Source organism: Siphateles boraxobius, unplaced genomic scaffold (assembly GCF_051911475.1).
Source record: "Siphateles boraxobius isolate OS27281-9 unplaced genomic scaffold, OSU_SipBor_1 26, whole genome shotgun sequence".
Classification (NCBI taxonomy): Eukaryota; Metazoa; Chordata; class Actinopteri; order Cypriniformes; family Leuciscidae; genus Siphateles; species Siphateles boraxobius.
Window position 1 is genome coordinate 22,161,787 of NW_027508876.1, and position 19,576 is coordinate 22,181,362.

Here is a 19,576-nt window from a genome sequence, read left to right on the forward strand (position 1 = left end):
TGAGCAGAGGAGATGTTTCAGCGAGAGAAGGAGGGAAGGAGCGAAAAAAGGTGGGAAACGGAAAGAAAGACATGAGGAGAGAGCGTCATACAAGTCTCATCAGTGCTCATTAACAACTTCAACCTCTACTGAAGAAACCCAGACAAAGCCCATGGCTTTATAAAAATAAAGATAATTACTGTGTAGGGAAGTTTCGACATTTTATCAAACACAGACACTCATAGGATCCATGGCGTGATGTGCATATAAGTTTGAATATGTCTTTTCTTGATTCCATTTTGAGTGTCTAATAACTAGATTTACTAGAGTAGTCAACGGATATATCGCCATGGCCGTAATTGTACATTTTTAAATTATTGGCATCGACCGATAAGTGTCGGATTCGAGACTTAATAGAATAGAATATCTGTTCTTTTGCAGGTTTATTTTTCCAAGTCAAGTCACCTTTATTTACATAGCGCTTTATACAATACAGATTGTTTCAAAGCAGCTTTACAGAGATAACAGAAAAATAATGTTGTAATAATATTGTTAAGTTCAAATTAATTTCGATTTTTTGTAAATATTACACAAAATTGAACTGCAGCATGTTACTTATTAACATTTAATTAAAAAGTGTAATATCTGATACATCAGCCACCCTGTTCTAAAACAGGGGTTCCCAAAATTTAACAGCCAAATTTCTTAGACGTTAAGCATTTACTTGAAGTACCCCCTTTAATATTTCAATAATGTAATAAAAATGAAATGCTGTAAACATCTGTATGAAAACACAGTATTAGGGTTTAGTCGAACAAAATTTTAGATGGTTAGTCGCAGAAAAAAAAAACGTATGGCAAAGTCAAGCAGTTCGTGAGGGACAGATTGTTAACGGCGGGTCCTTGTGGTAATTACAGTATGTCGGGAGGGAAATCGAAATCAAATATGGCTTATCATTTGAAACATGCAAGTAGCAACTTTACATACATGGCTGCTCACTCTAACGTTAACCTAGATATATGTATTCTTTTATTAGGCGCTTATCCAAGTGTTTGTTTAGAGTGGAAGATAAAGAATAGCACGCTTACTGCATGACATGGAGGCACCGGCGCAATCACTTGCAATTCTTCCTGATAACAGCGGAAACAACTTAAAATACTTTATATTTATTATTTTTATTAATATTTTTGGTCATACAGATACGACCCCCAGGGGGAGTTTCTTTCTTCTGTTGAACTAAGAAGATATGGTTTGGAAGGGGTGAAGCTTTTGAACTGGAAAAGACATGCTGACTGGACAAAAATGTAGGCTAATTTGAATACATCTCTGACAGAACACATAAGCCAATCATCATAATAATACAACGACTAATCGCAATAAATGATGCTGGCATATGTGGATCAGATGTGTGGACATGTTGAATGGGTGCATGTGTGATGGATTTAAGCTCTACAGCTCCACATCTCTCCTGATGAGAAGATTCACATGGACGACTGCTAACTGGGAAAACCATCTGGCATCCTGACAGAGATTAACTGAAAAGTTCTGGAGCCCCGATGTGTAAAATAAGACTGTCCTCAACCGCCATAAGCCATAATAAAGCAAGGCACAAATGTGCCGACCATGCAATATTAGTGATAAAAATAAGTACAGTATGTTCAGAATGGAATAGTAACATACTGCATTAACATACATGTCGTATAGTGTCCACTATTTTTTAGAAATAAAATGCAAAACAGTATGCAACGAAAACCGTTTCAAACTGTTGTTACATGACCTCGTTACATTTTGAAAAAAACACATGGTTATTTTGATTAATACTTTTTTGCAGTTTTATGCAAAAATGTCTTACACTTTGTCAGTCCAATCAAGTAAATGTTACTTAAATTAAGTAAAGTAAGTATATTTTAGACTTTAATGACATGTCAGCACCTGAGTTCTCTGACAAATACAAAAAGTAGAAGAATTTTTTATTATATATGTATAATGTACATAACTCTAAAGCCTTGTGAATTTTTTCCCTAAGGCTAGTGTATTTTTCCATTTGTTTTCAATGGGAGCGCCGCAGCAACAGCCGTCCAATCACAGTTGAGGAGAGGTGGCTGGGGGGGAAATACCAACTAACCAACTATATTTGCGGATAATATTCTTGATAATAATAACATTATTTTAATAATAATAAATAATAAAAACCTCTGTTTTATCTTAAAATAGTATCGAATCAGGAGTTCAGTATTCAGTAACAGAATTGTGACATGAGTGTTTTATTATGCCCCTAGTGGACACACCGCCTAAAACCTTTTCAGGTAAGAACTTATTAAATTAAAGTAAAAGTAATGAGTAAAGAAAAATAAGTTAAAAATGGAAATGATGATTAAGTCGAGTGCTATACATCATGAAGTGCACTCAACAGCAGTGTACATCTGCAGGAAGTAATCTGGGTTTTTCCATACATATGTATAGTGTACCGCATTACACGGTTTCAACAAAGTCATAGGATGTTTTATACTTAAAAAGATTAGTTTTGTCATGCTCATTTGCAGATTTTTTTTGTACCCCAAGTGTGATGGATGCCAATGCTTTTAGAAGCCAAACAGATAAGCACACTATGTGGTCACAGAACCCTTCTAATCTAGACTGGCAGCTGAAATGTATACGGATGTCTGTTCCCATTATATCTGAAATGACTGTAAATGGCTATCGGAGAGCTTGCGGTAGTAATGCATTGTAACTGTAGTCGCAAAATGTTATCAGGAAGACATTGCTGTGCGGTTTCATCATCACGGCTGCTATTGGCTACACTCAACAATCCAATCATGAGAACTAAGACGGTGTGTGCTGGAAGGTAGGGAAGCCAAACAACGGCAATGACAGTCGTATATTGTATAAGCTGTGAAAACGGAACAATTATTATTATTATTGTACAATCAGGATCAGGAAGTTATTTGTCACTGCAAGACTGGTGTATGTTTGTACTGCTTAACGGTAGACACAGGGTGCCAGTGCGAAAAAAAAGAAAAGAAAAAAAAGCACAACGCACCACTTCCTCCACGTAGCCTAGCAACAGGGCTGGAAGGCGGAGGAGGTTTGTGATTTTCACACTTTTCTACAGACAGCTCCTCTTGTTCCTGAGACATGTGACCTAGCATGACCCTCTCAGCTAAGTCTCTGAGAGAGCTTTTGAGGGGCCAGAATCTCCTCACTCATCTTCCATTCAGAGAACAGCCTTCAAAAGACCACATGCCCTGCAGTCACTTATGGAATGCAGGAAGTTGGTGTTTTATTTAGAACCTCATTGTGGAAACTTCCTTATTTAACCATAAGCTCTGTGTTTATCTCATAATGCAGGGCGAGAAGAACATGCTAAGGCACCACCGATAATGTGAAACCAGATGTTTGGGTACTTTAACGTAAAAAAAAATTGCTGCTATAATGCTAGGGTGTTGTTGGTGGTTGCCAGGGAGTTGGTATGTGGTTGCTAAGATGTTTTGAGTTAGAGATGTGCATAAATCAACAAGTCGGTGGTTTGTCTGAATGACTAAGGCTGGGTAAAATAATATTGATTTCTCGATTTTAATCGATTCTCATTTTGAATATTGATTCTTAAACCCCAAGGACCCATCTTTCAGTCTATGCTGTTTTCTAGGGATGCACAATATAACGGCCGATACATGTTCATTTTTAATGTTATTGTTATCGGCCTAATAAGAAAATGTGCGCATCCCTACTGATTTCAGTTGATGAATGAAAAAAAAAAACTGTACGCCATAAATCGCAATAAGCTTTTGTTACTTCTGATATGAAACGGTCTCAGCTTTCAAATTCTGTCAAAAGTGGCAGGGTGATGTGCATTTGAACTGATCATCTCTTCTGCTTTACTGCCAGTTATAGCAAAAAATAAACATGAATGAACATCAGAAGGTATATTGAAAGATACAGTACAACTCACCGAATTACATATCATGTGACATGTCTCATGTATTTGTTTTATCAGTATTTCAACCGCAGAAAGACGTCAATATAACAGCTTGTGAACAATGTCAGGTAATGTTACATTTACCTCAGAAAACCCAATGTCCAAAAATTTGTTAGTCAGCTAGAAAAATTTTTTAGAAATAAAAAAAGAGTAGCATTTTGCCAAATATATGCACTGTATTTCATATTCATTGTAATTTAATATTTAATGTTTGAATAAATCTGTCATGTTTTTATGACAGCCGCCATTCAAATTTAATATTTAAAAAAAAATGAGTAGAAACAATTTAAATTAAAAACGTATAATTAATTATAACATTATTATAAAAAAATATTATGTGTAATTTAAATGCAATTAGTCTACAAATCAGTTAATTTTGACCATTAATATTATAGTGATGTACCAACTGGGGTTCCCAGTATAGTTTACAAAATTATATGAAGAAAAAAAAATTCCTTGAGGAAATTTGCCATGTACTGTACCTGGACCAATTAGTCAATATCGAGTGAAATTTCTTTCTAGAATTTTTTGAAACTTTAAAGGATTTTTTGGAATTATTCAAAAACTTTTGGAAAATTTCTGGAAATTTTTTGAAATGTTCTGTGAAATCTGTCAACTCAAATCTGCAGACTGGTTCTGACTTTCGGCAACTAGCATCATGTGTGGTGTACTCCAGCCTGAAACAGAGCACAACAAAATGGAGCAGAATGGCAGGTCTTGAGACAATTTTAAAGTTAAACTATGCTCAGAGGCCAAATATGTCTGTTTTAATGTAGTGATGGTGCGTTAAAGCAAAGAGGAATGAATTTAAAATACTTTTCAGAGGGAGTTCTACAGTGAAAACGGTCTAAAAACTAAAACACTACTGCAAAAAAAACAAATCTAGATGAAATTGTCACCTCACTAACCTCATCAACAAGCCGCATAATCTGTTATTATTCAAGTATAAGTAGTTACATGTGGGAATTCAAAGGAATAATTCAGTCATCATATAGTCCTCTTCATGTCTTTTTCAAAACCTTTGTCTTTCATCCATGTAAGAAATTTATTGCAGAATGTCAAAGCTGCTCTATTCCAATACAGTGAATAAAATACCAATGACTGTCAAGCAAGATTATTGAATTGTGACTTAAATTTCAGTTTCTTCCTCACACAAAGCTATCATATGCTTTCAGAAGACTTGAAATATGTCATCCAATTTTATGATGCTTTGATGATCCATTTTATAGCCTGACAACCACTAAATTCTTAAAAAGTACCTAACTCACAAGCTTTACTGAAAGTGCCTTCATTTTATTTTTCACCTTCATAGCAGATTTCTCTCAAAAGCAGTGTCATGTGAGTGGGAGATGAGCGGTCCCCGTGATGCACATCCTGACCCAGAACCTATTTCTTCAAATACAGGGCACGTTTTTAATGGATTTCTGAATCTCCCAAGATGGCGCCCCACCAGAGAAAGGGCTTTGTGGGACTTTCTGCAGGGATTTCAGCATATCAAACTCCTGCATTTCCTTTAAAGTCAGCATGAAATGAAATTTTCTAATTGGATGTTACAGATAAAAATATAATAATAAAAATAAATCGACCTCGCAATGTTTTTCATTTTTACGGTGACTAATGATTGGTCTACCTGCAACTAGTCAAATAAAATGATCAATACATTTTCAGATGCTGATCTGTTCTTGCAGGCCAGTGAGGTCATAAACTATGACCCTTGGACTAATTAAACCGCCTGCCAGCAACACAGGAGTCCAAGAGTTCAAAGAAGTCATGTTAATAAGAAGAAAACTCCGCAACCGACTCTTTTTCAAAGTTGACCCAAATTGACAGATCCGGAGGCTGAGTTATGTGAATATGAGGCCCTATTTACAGAATCTCAATTACAGTACAAAAAAGCACCACATTAAGATGAACAGAGATGCGGAAACATGCTGCTACAGACCTACGGAGTGAGGCAGAAGACATCTATTTAACAAGAATGACTAAAAAAGAAAAGGGTTTTGCTACGGACCAGCACATCTGAGCTTCTAAACAACTTAGTTCTAAAGAAATTACCCGCAATTTATCCAAGATGCTCCAGACACCGTGAAATTAGAATTGGGTAGAGCAGTTGATTTAGCTAAATAATGCTGCACTGATGGAAGCCTGAGGACCTTTTCAGTGAAATGTGCGTTGTTCATTGGCATTACGTCAAAAGGGTAAAAAATATGTTTTTAATATTCAATTTAATAATAAAAAAAACACTATATGACAAGTTCAAGGGGTCATATGATGATATTTTTCTTTTCCTTTAGTGTGTAACGGATCTATTTGTGCATGTTTACAATCTGCAAAGTTGCAAAGCTCTTAGTCAGAGAACACTGATTCAGACCTGCCTAAAACACCTCGATACAAAGTCCAGATATTACTTCCTCAATCGTCTACATCACAATGTGAAATATTAGCATACCAAAAGCAGAATGATGATGAGGCTTCAGTAAATTGCAGTGCTGTTGACGTGTGTGCTTGAATGAGAAAGCAAATCCCTTTTGTTGGGCCTTCAGAAAAACAGATGAAATTAGGAATCAGAAGTTAAATTTATTTTTAAAGCTGTTCCTGAAAATAGAAATCAGCATATTTCAGACAGACTGGGATTGGAAGAGCTGTAATAATGTACATATGTGAAAAAATAATGTGTTTAACCTATTCTACTAAACCTAATCAACAAAATAGTGAACTTACAAAATAGCATTAATGAACCCTTTAAACACTTACACTACCGTTGAAAAGTCTGGGGCCGGAAGAGTTTTTAATGTTTTTAAAAAAAGAATATGGAAGTAAAATAATGCCAAATGTTTTTGAAACAAAAAGCATGTTGAATTGTACTACTTGAAAAAAAAAAATATGCAGGGCACTAACCCTGCATGTATTTTAATGCATTGTATTTTTAGGGCTTGCATATTATTGGCTGAAATTTAGCATGGTTGAATTTTTAAGCTGCGAATATTTCAATTGAAAACATTTCAAACACATTTTCATTAGTAAAATTTCAATAACCCATATTCACCTTTCATATTTCGCCTGTTTATTTTTCATTCATTAACTTCATTGTTACTTTCCCTGTGTTACATGTTATCAGCTTTTTCTACCATGAACTGGATTATAATCGGTTTCCCTCAATACCTCATCGTACTCAAGGATTCCCCTTCCATCAGGACAAAACGCTTAACTCTTACGCATTAAATGCATTAAAACAAGCAGGGTTAATGCCATGCATATTTTTTTCAAGTAGTACAATTCAACATGCTTTTTGTTTCAAAAACATTTGGCATTGTTTTACTTCCATAAAATAAGTCTCTTATGCTCACCAATTTAATTTATTTTAAAACGCAATTTATTCCTGTGATGGCTAAGCCTTCAGAAATTATTCTAATATGCCAGTTTGGTGATCATGAAACATTTCGTATTATCATCTATTACAATCAAACATATTTTTGTGGAAACCGTGATACATTTTGTCATGATTCTTCAAAACTATTCAAAGGATTCTTCCAAAAGTTTCAAACAACAGGAGTTTTTGAAATAGAAATCTTTTGTAACATTATAAATCTCTTCAATCTCACTTTTAATCGATCTAATGCATCCATTGGACTGAATAAAGTCTTATCGACTTTTGAAATGTAGAGTTCATTTTTACTGTTATAATCAGTGATTGCGGAAAAAATAAAAATATATGTCTGAACTGACATTACAAACTGAATTAGCATAAATAGAAATGTAATATTCATCCATTACATTCATAAAGATAAATAATGACTGATTACACATTAACAAGAAAACAAATAAGAGTAATCATAAATTAAAGAATTCACATAACGAAGCAATTCAAATCAATAGTCTCAAAAGGGGAGGCTTGTCATTTCAAATCGAAAAAAAAGGTCAAGAAAAATGACATGGTTGGCAAAAGAAAAACTATTCATCAATGCATAAATACCATGATGATTCGTCATTTCACTGCCTCTATTCTTTCTTTTAAACTAAACATTCAGTCAATCAAGGCTGATTGTGACCTGAATGTGACTTCACCAAAGCCACCAGAATGTTATCTACAAAAGGTCTAATTTGGTTAAAAAAAACTACTCCAATTACACATATATGCCTGCTGTTCTAAATAATATCTGAATTATGAAAGATGTCAGGAGCATGTGCTTGTGCTTTTGAAAAAACTCCCACATGTAAATGAGCAAGTGTGTTTTATATTCATTTTATATTTGGACCGACTGATTAGCCCACGCAAATCCGGAGCACGAACGTCACAGACTGTGTGCTTTCTTGTTGGCTCACCAACAGACAGAAATTTACCTTTACAAGGTCAATTACAAAAACTAATGCTAACTAAAGTAAGGCATTTATAGTGGCTCTCTTTGCTTGAGCAGTCCAAACTATGCAGGACAGAGGTAATGTTTGGGACACATGTTTGCCAAGGAAAGCATGACTAACTATTGCTCACACTATTACTAAGTGTTAATATCCAGAGAGTAACTAACTGTTTTTGAGTAAAAACAGGACAGATCACATGGCTTCTTCTTCAGTTCATAGGTCATTTGCATATATCTCTACCTATACTGAACTGATTTTTTTTCTTTGTTTATTTCGCCATCTCTTTATTCCCTTTCCATCCCCAAATTGTAAAAATTTGCCTTTTTTACTTTTTAGTCAATGTTAGTCGGAATTATCAGGGCCATTCTCAGTCAAAAGAGCATTTGATTGGACAAAAATCTGTGTAGTGCAGGATGAGTTATAAATATTTTAGTCTCCTGAAGAGAAGGATATGATTTATAAAATGCAGATTATCTGCTAAAAGCGTCAATAATTAGAAGTGCACTAGCATATAAATGGTCATAAAGCAAGCATACTTGTCATAAAGATTTTTGATAAAGACCAAGATCCTAAAACAACTTTGAAATCACACCGAAAACATGCTTTTATAAGCAGAGGAATTCTTGTTAATGGTAAAAGCACATTAATAAACGATGACAGTACATTGAGGCCCTGATTCAGCAGACAGTTTAGCGAAATCCACTGCCTCACATGATTTTTAATTTTCCTCCGTTCTTCACGCCATATATCTTTCACTCTCATTAACACATGCTAACTATACACGAAGGGTGCCTGTTCGATTTTAATCATTTGCTGTGATGCTTCAGTCTCATTTTCTGTAAAAAGGAGAAGAAATGTATCACAATATTCCCATCATGTGAGACTAAAGGAAACACCATCTAGCACCTGATAGGATCTGACCCCTCCATATACCTTCACACGTGGGCGACACCTCAGAAATCACACCTCCTCCTGGTTTTCTCAGTATACTGACTGCACTCACACAGAGAGCTCAATGTCAACCCAAAAACTTTTGCAAACTGCGGCTTTTCTCTGAGGACTCTAAAGTGACAATTACACAACCACATCCTCTTTTGCTTTTTACATTTGTCTAATAACTCAAAACGTGCATGTGTAATAGATTCTTATTTGAAAGGATAGTTCATCTAAAAATAAAAAAGCTTGACATCATATAGTCTCAATCCTATATGATTTCATTGGAACACGATCTGTAGAAGTTTGGAAAAATATTCTGCGATATACCGTTCACAAGTTTGGGGTCAGTAATAAATTTGCACTTTTATACAGCGAAGATGCATTAAATTGATTAAAATTGTCAAAAGGGGATTAAAAGCTGTTCTTTTGAACTTTATTCATCAAAGAAATGTTTCTTGAGAAGCAAAATCAGCATATTAGAATGCTTTCTGAAGGATCATGTGACACTGAAGAATAGAGTAATGATGCTGAAAATACAGCTTTGCATATCTCATACATTTTTTTTGTAAATTGTAATAACATTTCACAATCTTACAGTTTTACTGTAATTTCATAGAATAAATGCAGCCTTGGTGAGCATAAGCAAAAAAACAAACAAACAAACAAACAAAAAGAATTGAACATCTGAATGGTAGTGTACTATGAAAATTCCAATCTCAATCCAAATTACAATCCCAAAAAGAGAACTAAGCACAATTACAAAATGGTAAAAGTGCACTTTATTTGAAATCGTCTGAAGCAATAGTATACCCTTCTGTAAGGCAGAGATTGAAATTTAAGTTATTTACTGAAAAATCTTGGTACAAAATCATTAGCCATCAAAAAGGAACATTTAAATAAATACAGATGTGACTGAAATTTCATAGCTGCAGTAGATGGCATAATTTGAATAATTTCTCCTTGTTAGCTATCATATGGCTTCAGAAGATTTGAAATATAGCATACGAGTATGTACGCATGTTTGTACGGCCTAGTTTTAAGATGCTCATTTATAATTTTCACAGCATCAGTTCGCATTTGTTTTCATCATACAAAAAGTATCAGCATGAATATTCTACCATTTCCTTTTGCTTTTCACAGAAGAAAGAAAGTCATACGGGTTTGAAATGACGAAGATGAGAAAATAATGACATGATTTTAATTTTTTTGTGGGTAAACTAATCATTTAAAAGTACTGCATTATGACAGCGGGGTTAGATTGACAGACTGCTTAACTGCTCGTACATCACTGCTCCAAGCTTTAGATTTGTTTTTTTTAATCTTTGATCGGTGATCTCTTCTTTTAAAAAAACAGATCAATAGTATTTTCCTTTTGGTATCCATCAATCATACCCGAATTAGCAGTCTGATCGCTGTGCCTTTTCACCTTCAAATAAAAAAACACCAAGCATGCCAACCTGTCCAAAGCATATCAAACTGTACAAAACAACACAATAACCATCTGCAAAAAAAACCTGATATTTTCATTAATGTTGTTTGCATGCCTACAAATCACCCTGTCCAAAAATTCACCTAAAGGCTGGCCCACACTAAAAGATTTCACCAAGCCAGCACAACACACACTAACAGACTCCATTCACAAACAGACTGGAGAAAAAAAAAAGAAAAAAAGGTTTGGCTGAAGGTTTTGTTCCACGAAATAAATATTCTGTAGAACCATTTAGATAATCAGGACTTTAGCTAAGATTGTCTGAAGGCGAGAAATCACTCTAAAATCGTCCCAGTCATCTTGTAGTGTGTGGGTGCCTCGAATCTCTATTCAATTGAAAAATCTGACTCACGCACGCTAGTTTTTGAGCAGGTAATGGAAGTGGGCGAAGAATCTTTCAGTGAAATGGCAAGTAGTGTAAGAAAACACATGAGTCTTGACATGTCTGGACATACCACACATATAACGCAAGAGCTGCTGAGGCACTAACAGGTTAATGCAGATCGTTGAGAGAAAACACTGAGGCAAACAGCTGAGAGAAAAGCTAAACATCTTTTTGAGTCTATACAGGCTATATCTAGCCAATCAACCATATCATATCATACTTATAGAACAACGTTAAATCATTATTTACCTTATATACTTGTCCGTAGGTCCCATTTCCCACAAGCTCCACCAGCTCAAAAATGCCCGCAGGGTCCTGAGGGGAAAATAACAGAATAGGAGATTAGCTTGCATTATCCTGTCATTGAACATCAAGGACAATCACACATATACACTGAGATCATCATAAATGCTGATACTGCAGTCATTAGACCTAACAAAGTGTGCCAATTATAGTTAAATATCTGTTAACACACTGAACATAAAAACCTATTAAGGTATCTAGTGAGCTAAAGCCAGAAAATAAATATTGAAACAAACTCCGAGGCGAACGATTTCGTGAAAAACCCAAAGTTAAATTCTGTTTTCACATCTCAAAGCACATTATGTTCTTAGTTAACTATAATGCATGAAAGTTCTGCCTTATTGGAAATGTCGGCAATCATGACTGACTTCGAAATTATTAAAGACATTTTAAGCACAAGAACCAATAATATCTACCTGACTGTGCCGTTTCTATTTAAAAGTGATGGCAAACCACATTATGCAGTGGTGGGAATATAAAAAGCCAACACGACTCAAATCAAATCACTCTTGCGTGCCATTTTCATTTAATAACACTAAGGCAGTTATCAAAGCTGTCAGAGTTCAATTTAGCTCCAACAAGCATGCTTCATGAAAATAAGCACAACCAATAAATAATGCAATACACCTAGAACAATAAGCAAGACATGTTGCCATGGAAATCTCATAATAGCTGCCATTCATGTTACCAGAGGAGTACATTTATGAAATATGGTTCAGTGAATTCACGAAAAATACACATAACAGCTTAAAATGAAGTGAGGGGATGAAGCTGGTGGAAAATTAAGGATGAATTCAGGTTCCTTTAAATGGATGTGGATGGGTGCAGGTTTATTTTGATAAAGTGAAAATAATATGGGATATTCAGAAAGGACAAGCTGTATGTAACAAAAATACAAATGTTTTTTGGATACTACAAAGACTCTTGAAGTAGGGCCGTAATGGACAAAAGGTCCAATTGGACAAAAGGTCCATTTTATCACCCCTTATAGGCAAGCCTGTCTTGGGGTGCCATAAAGACACACTTGACCAATGAGAATCTTAGTGAGGCGGGTCCAATGTACTTTAGGAATCCCAATTTGTTTGTTCATTTGTTTATTTATTCATATAGCACCTTACAGGCTACCACCATAGTTCCAAAGTGCTGTACATTACAATAAAAAGCAACAGAACAATAAGACAAAATATTAAAACATCCATGTACTAAAATGCCAAAGTAAGAGTACAGATAAGATTTTTAGCGGTCCTTAAAAACATTAAGAGTCAAGGAAGATCTAACATCCAATGCAGATCATTCCACAATCTAGGACCAGCGACAGAGAAAGTATTCAGACTAACTGTCAAACATTCCATCAGCGCTTTCTCTTTTAAGTAGCCTACTCTAAATGCATATGATGTAAATGAATATGATAGCCATGTTACAGAATCACAGTATCAAATGTGCAATTTGATCACCTTCTGATCAAATGGTATTCAAGTAATAAACACATAATCGTTTATATCATACAAGATAAAGTTAAGAACTTTTCAGATAATATATAGGCTAATGAATTAAATTTAGATTTCCTACACAATCGTTAAATAAACTTTAATAAAGGTTGTTGGATTTATTGAAATGAGTGAGAAAAAAAATGCTATTAGCCATAAATAAACGTCAAATATACTACCAATTTAAAGTTTGGGTCGGTAAGATCTTTTAATGTTTTTGAAAAAGTAAAACATTAACGTTGCAATATTTTATTACAATATAAAATAACTGATTTCTAATTTTAATATTTTTCAGAATGTTATTTATTCCTTTGATTGCACAGTTGAATTTACAGGATTACTCCAGTCTTCAGTGTAACATGACATGAATCAACATGATCCTTCATTCTATCTTTAGATTTTTGTGAAAACGCATTTTTTTTCCATGATTCTGTAACGAAAGTTCAAAAGAAAAGCATTTCTTATAAAACAGAAATTTGTGATATTATAAATGTCTTTACTGTCACGTTTGAGCAACTTAATGTGCCCTTGACGAATAAAGGCATTCATTTTTTTAAATAAATCAATCAATCTTTGACGCCAAACTGTCGAACAGTAGTTTTTTTGGGATATTTTAACTGGAAAACAAGCCAAAATCTTGATTAAGAAAATGATTTTACCATCACTGCAGCATTAAACCACCACTCTACTTTTTGTAGCACTTCTTAGTGTAAAGACTAAAGACTCAATACGACAGGTGCATTATGAATCGCAGCCAGAAGGAAGTAGGCTGCCTTGGAATGCTCTGAAATAAACATGAATTTACAGTGAATTAAAGGCATGCGGGTGCAGGATAAAAGAGGAATGACTCCGTAGGAATCAGTTATAGTCAGCTCAGATTCTTTAAAAAACAAGCGTGACTTCTAACACCCAGCCACAGAGTCAGCGTGGGAAGAATGAGGTCAGCACAGCGCTCAACGTTGGACAGAGACCTTACACTCGACGTCACAGCTGCTGGTTGCGAGCGGAAACCTCAATTGCTCTGAAACTTGACAGAACATGAGCCTCCCAAAATGACACACCTGCTTCGTCAATATACCTTCAGGAACACCTTCTTCCTTTCAAAACAATAATAAACCCTCACATTACCATCTTACTTGAATATTTGTCAGTGCATGTGCCTTAACTTGCACGATACTCGTTCCTGACCACAAACATACAAAGCGATGTATAATTCACACACTGGGGAGAGAGTTTATGCTCACCATCTATTTTGGGAATGTTTTGAGTCCATTTCCCTCTTGAACAGAATGTTTTGCCTCCAAAACACAATTCCTACAGATGGACAGGCACGAGGAAGAAACTGCTGATCAAAATGAGACGACCACATTCTGCTTACGGATGTAAAGACGGAAGAAGTGGCGCATGTTTCTCCGGGCATTCAGCAGTTTTAAATGATACACCATTACTTCTGCCAAATTGCAATTCAACTATTACAAGGAAATAACACAATGAGTCAGACTGTTTTTCAAGAAGCTAGTTCACATTTCTCATGGAAACGACACCTCAGGCGTCAGGCTCACATTGACAGAGCACACCGGCGGTACACAGCAGTGCAAATTTAGCATCCGGTTTTATATTTTTCCCCCCATTCATTTTCTCTATAGGGATTTCAAAAAACAGCTCAGACATGATTCACAACAAAAAAGTATCTGAAAATCTGAGAAAAATTGCAAATTGCAAATACTATAATTGAAAAAACACAAAAGTCAACAAGTGACACTGACAAGTCTTCAGTGTCACAGAAATCTTCATTTTCACTTCTAGAAATCACTAATATGCCAATTTGGTCACGAAACATTTATTATCATCTATGTTGAAAACAGTTGTGCAGCTTAATATTTTTGTTGAAAGCTCTTTTTTTTTTGAGTCTTTGGAAAGTCCAAAAGAACAATTTATTTGAAAAAACATCAAATGTCATATTTATTTTATGTTGTTTTATAGTATATTTTTTATTGGAGGCAAGGACACATTAAATTGATCAGCAGTGATGGTAAAGACATATTGGGCCTGTGTTAACACCGTTTCACTTCATGCGTTTTTACTGACTGGATAACTATCCGATTTATCAAAACGATTCCATTTACACTTGGTCACAAATGCGTCTCCGCAACACGGATATACATCTGATCTTCAATTTCCACGCTATATGCAGATTTAATGAAGTTCACATCACAGAAAGCCACAAACATGAACTGCAGTTTAATGAGCTAATTTCAAAATCAAGCGCGGCAAGAGTAAGTTCATTTTGTTTCTTTACTTTTAATGAAGATGATTGTGTGTAGAGCATCTGCGACTTTCAGTTTTATTTGCGGTAGTTTGCGCGTTGGCTTGATAAAGAGATACTCAGCTCATCTGCGGCAATGCGTGCTGCAGAAGCGCCGTCATATCTGGCTAGAACATGACATATAGCCTATAACACGCTCACACGTTTATTTCTTAGCATTGTAGGGAGGAGTAAAATTTACATATGTGGTTTCAACAACAAGATGCATTTAGATTTGTTCAGATTTGAGTGGAATGAGTCTCAGACCACCTCCTGAAAACCACCTCGTGAATGCGTTTTCGGAGGGAATTTAAACCTGGCCTTTTCACGATTGGACAGCTATTCGATCTGAGAAAACGCATGAAGTGACCATTATGTCTTTACGATCAACGCTGATCAATTTAATGTGTCCTTGGCTCCAATATAAAACAATATATTTGATGTATTTCTCAAAACTGTTGCTTGATAGTGTAGTAAAGTCATTCTCAGTGCTAGGGATTTATGGGTAGTGTAGTTCTTTACTGGGAATTCAGCTATTCAACAGTTTTATAAAAATGAATCTTTCTGATTCTACAGAATAGAATCTTTCATCATTTAGGTACCTTGGAGCTCATGGTAGGTCTGTCTTGAAAGGTTTAAATGTTATTGTTAAATATGACATTTCTATATGGAGCAAATGAATAGAACTTCTGTAACACAACTGTTAAATTATTGTATTTAAGCTACCTACAATGCATGAATTACAGTGAGAATTCCCAACTTCCCGAAAAACTTCACAGGGCGGAAATGCACTCCACACAAGAACGCAAATTCAGACATGAGGGCTTGGCCCATGCAATGAGGGCGTGCAGTCTTTTGGTAGTGTGAATTACTCAAGGCAACCATAAGGTTTTCTTAAAGCAGCACTATGCAGTTTTTTTAGCTTAACTGAACAGCTTCAGAGTTATTGGAATGATTATATGACTCTTTTCGGGTTGAATGGTGGTCGTCTCGCCCCCCTCTGGTGCCTGCGAGTGGAAAAACTGAGTGGAAATTTCAGCTTTCGCGATGTAATGAATTGCTTTATGGCACTGCACACATTACACACATACACGCCCCCATCCAGGATCTCGCTAGCTATAAGAACAACTATCGTCATGGCTAAACCGGCATATAAGAAGCAGAAAGCTAGGAAAGCATTGCCGGAGGAACAGAGAAAGAGGAAACGACAGAATGACCGAGCAAGGAGTCAGACACGAGTAAATATCGGACCTGCGTTTTCAAAATGGAGGAACAAATGAAGAAAGCGCGGTCGGAAGAGTCTAGAAAAAGGTAACGAGAATCTGACAGCGCGAGGAACTGGACAAGAGTCCTATTCGCTCAGGCTTTCACTGTTAAAGTTGATTCCTGCGATTATCATGAGAACAGTTGTCAATATCTCACATAATTATCAGGACATAAATAAGCCTACACGTTGTAAATAGTGTAAATGAGCGCAATTTGCAAACTATTATGATAAATTGCAATAATCATGTCTTTGTTATTGGACATTTTTATGAAATAATGCGACGAACATGATGTAACTATTGATGTGATCTGGCATTTAGGCTCAGGTTAGCCTAACGCGGTAGGCTACTTTATTATTATAAAGTGCAGAGGCCGTGAGTGCAGATCATAGACTGTCACGCTCTACGTGAGTTGTATTTACGACAGTAACGTTAAATACAAGTACTCTACAGCGACTATAGGGGTCGCTGTTTGACAAAAACGGAAATCCTGCGTAGTGCCGCTTTAAATTGTCATTAAACCAGTATTTAGATTATTCAGGTAAACTCTATAAATATGTAAAAACATTTTAATTTTATTTTTTTAAATGTTGCTCAGCCATGTTCGTGGTAGTAAGTTTATATGGTCAAGGTTCCAAGGTAATATTATGGAAATGCCATGATTTAGCAATCACTCATTGGTGTCAATGTATGCTTCAAACACACTGTAGCTTTAAACCCCACCTGTGGCATTAGCATGCTGGCAGGGCCAATCCCATAAGGGCCATAAATTAAGTGGTACACTTTTTCCAATGGAGGCCCATTCACTTGATCTCTTGAAAACCCCACTAAGGAAGGGGCCCATCTGCAAAGATTCCCCTCTACTTCTGCTGAATGTTAAGCTGGTAATAAAATGTTCTGGTGAAAAACACTTTGTGCAATGCAAGTTTCGCTAAAAAGGAGATAAGTCACAAGACAAAAAAGTCACACAAAAAAACACAGCAAAATGACTGTTAGTAACTGCTAGTGAACAGTAAGCCGTTGTAAGTTTAAACTAATCTGAGCTCTCCAATGCAGATATTCCATTGAAAAAAAAACCCTATAGTGTAGAGCCATGTGACCGTGCTGTTTGTATTAGAACTCAAAGCCGTCTTCAAAGGATCTTCTGAAAGACCACTGGAGACCAGAGCATGTTTAGACATGCCATGCTGAATGACAGCACTGCAACTCTGCACAGCAAAGAACAGAAGGCCTGGTAAACAATGTACCTGAGAGGGGAAGTTGAACCCATTGACCGGGGCAATACAGTAATGCAACACTAGTAATTACATTTCTTGTTAATCCCCACTCAATTAATCCCCAGCTATAAGAAAAGCTAAGCATAAGGGGATAGTTCACCCAAAACAGAAAATTCAGTCATTTACTCACCACCATTTCTTTCCAACCCCGTATTTCATTCTTTTTTCAGCAAAACATAAAACAAGCTTGTTCCATTTAATGAAAGATCAGGGCTCAAAAAAAGACCATAATTGACAATGTGCTAGAAACAGCCATGCCCTATTTTCTCAGTTTTCTGGAGTCAAACAAAAGCTTGTGAGAAGAACAAAGTGAAATATCATGTCATTATTCAATAAAAATTTCCCTTTCAAATCTGACGTCAATGATGCCACATGTCATTGGTTTGCGCATGTCACATAACTGAAGCCAAACTATCTTTTGGCTTCAGATGATTTGGATATAAAGTCATATAGTACATTTTTATGGTCTTTGTTTTTTTTGGAGCTTGACAACCTGTGGTCACCATAATTTCATAATGTGAAAACAGCAATGTCAACATTTGGCAAAACATCCTTTATGGAAGTAAAATCATGGGTTTGGAACAATATGAGTGCGAGTAAACTATGACAGAATTTTCATTTTTGGTGAAATATTATTATTAGATACCACGTATTTCCAAGCATCAACAGGAAAGTGGAGACCAAAAAAAAAACATTATCTTAACTAGTGATCGACCGATATTGATTTTTTATAACCGATACCGATACCAATTATTTGCATGTTTATGTGCCCGATAACCGATATGCAGAACCGATATTTATTTACTGTTATACTTCTGTTTTTGACACAATTATTACAACACAAATGAACTGAACAAACCATTTAATTTATAACAATCACTCCCTTCTATATAATATATAATATATATATATATATATATATATATATATATATATATAAAATATAATATAATAATATATAATATAATCACTCCCTCCTAAATAATATATAATATCCCTCCTATATAATATATAAATATAAAACTTTATATTTATACACAAATAAATATAGAGGTCTGAGTCCAAAAAATAAAGTGCCTTAGTTTAAAAATAAAAAAATGGTTCGTTTGTTTTCATAAATGGTAAATAAATCAAAAACATTTATATTACTACATTATATAATTTATATCTAAATTATACATATAATTTATAAGCATCAGCAGTAACAATGTTAACAATAGGGAAAATAAATGTTAAAAGTCTAATGTTTCATATGGAGAAAATAATGGTCAGGGGATTCATATCACCTTTGCTGAAATGCAATTCATTTTAAACAGTTTTAGAAGGTTTATGTGCCGTTTAATAGGTTTAAAATAAGAGTGAGGAATAATTCACTGGGTAATATTAATTCACTGAATGATATTAGCTGGAATATAACATTGTCATTATAAATTATTAATAATATTTTTGTAGGTCTAGATCATGAAATGCTTTCTGACAAAGTGCTGTTTATCTATGCATTTTCACAGAACTATATATAGGCTACTCAACCGCGATCGCGCGTGCAGATAATAAATAATTAATTTCCACAAAGCACTATATTTAGATGTGTATTAGCGAAATAATTGCTATGTAGTAAATGATAATATAATCTAGGCTGTTTAAACGAGATAATCTTGTCAAAAGTTTCATTCAGTGGCCGTGCTCGAGCATTCCTGATCATCAACCCAGTGAGTGCAATATGATCGACCCAGTGCTAAGCAATATGAACGAACTTTTTTTCGAGACTAATGGTGAGCAAATACAACAGATAAAGAATTAAATTCAGCGCTTTTA

General features: G+C 35.2%; 1 protein-coding gene across 42 annotated transcripts in view; it reads right to left on the bottom strand.

The window, feature by feature from the left end:
* The window catches only part of tnikb (TRAF2 and NCK interacting kinase b), a 61,916-nt gene that overhangs the window by 36,788 nt on the left and 5,552 nt on the right, over window positions 1–19,576 (bottom strand). For all 42 annotated transcript variants that reach the window (XM_077244957.1, XM_077244969.1, XM_077244952.1 and 39 more), the window contains exon 2: window positions 11,374–11,439. In XM_077244957.1, the coding sequence (XP_077101072.1) occupies window positions 11,374–11,439 (66 nt within the window). The remainder of the gene's footprint in view (window positions 1–11,373; window positions 11,440–19,576) is intronic.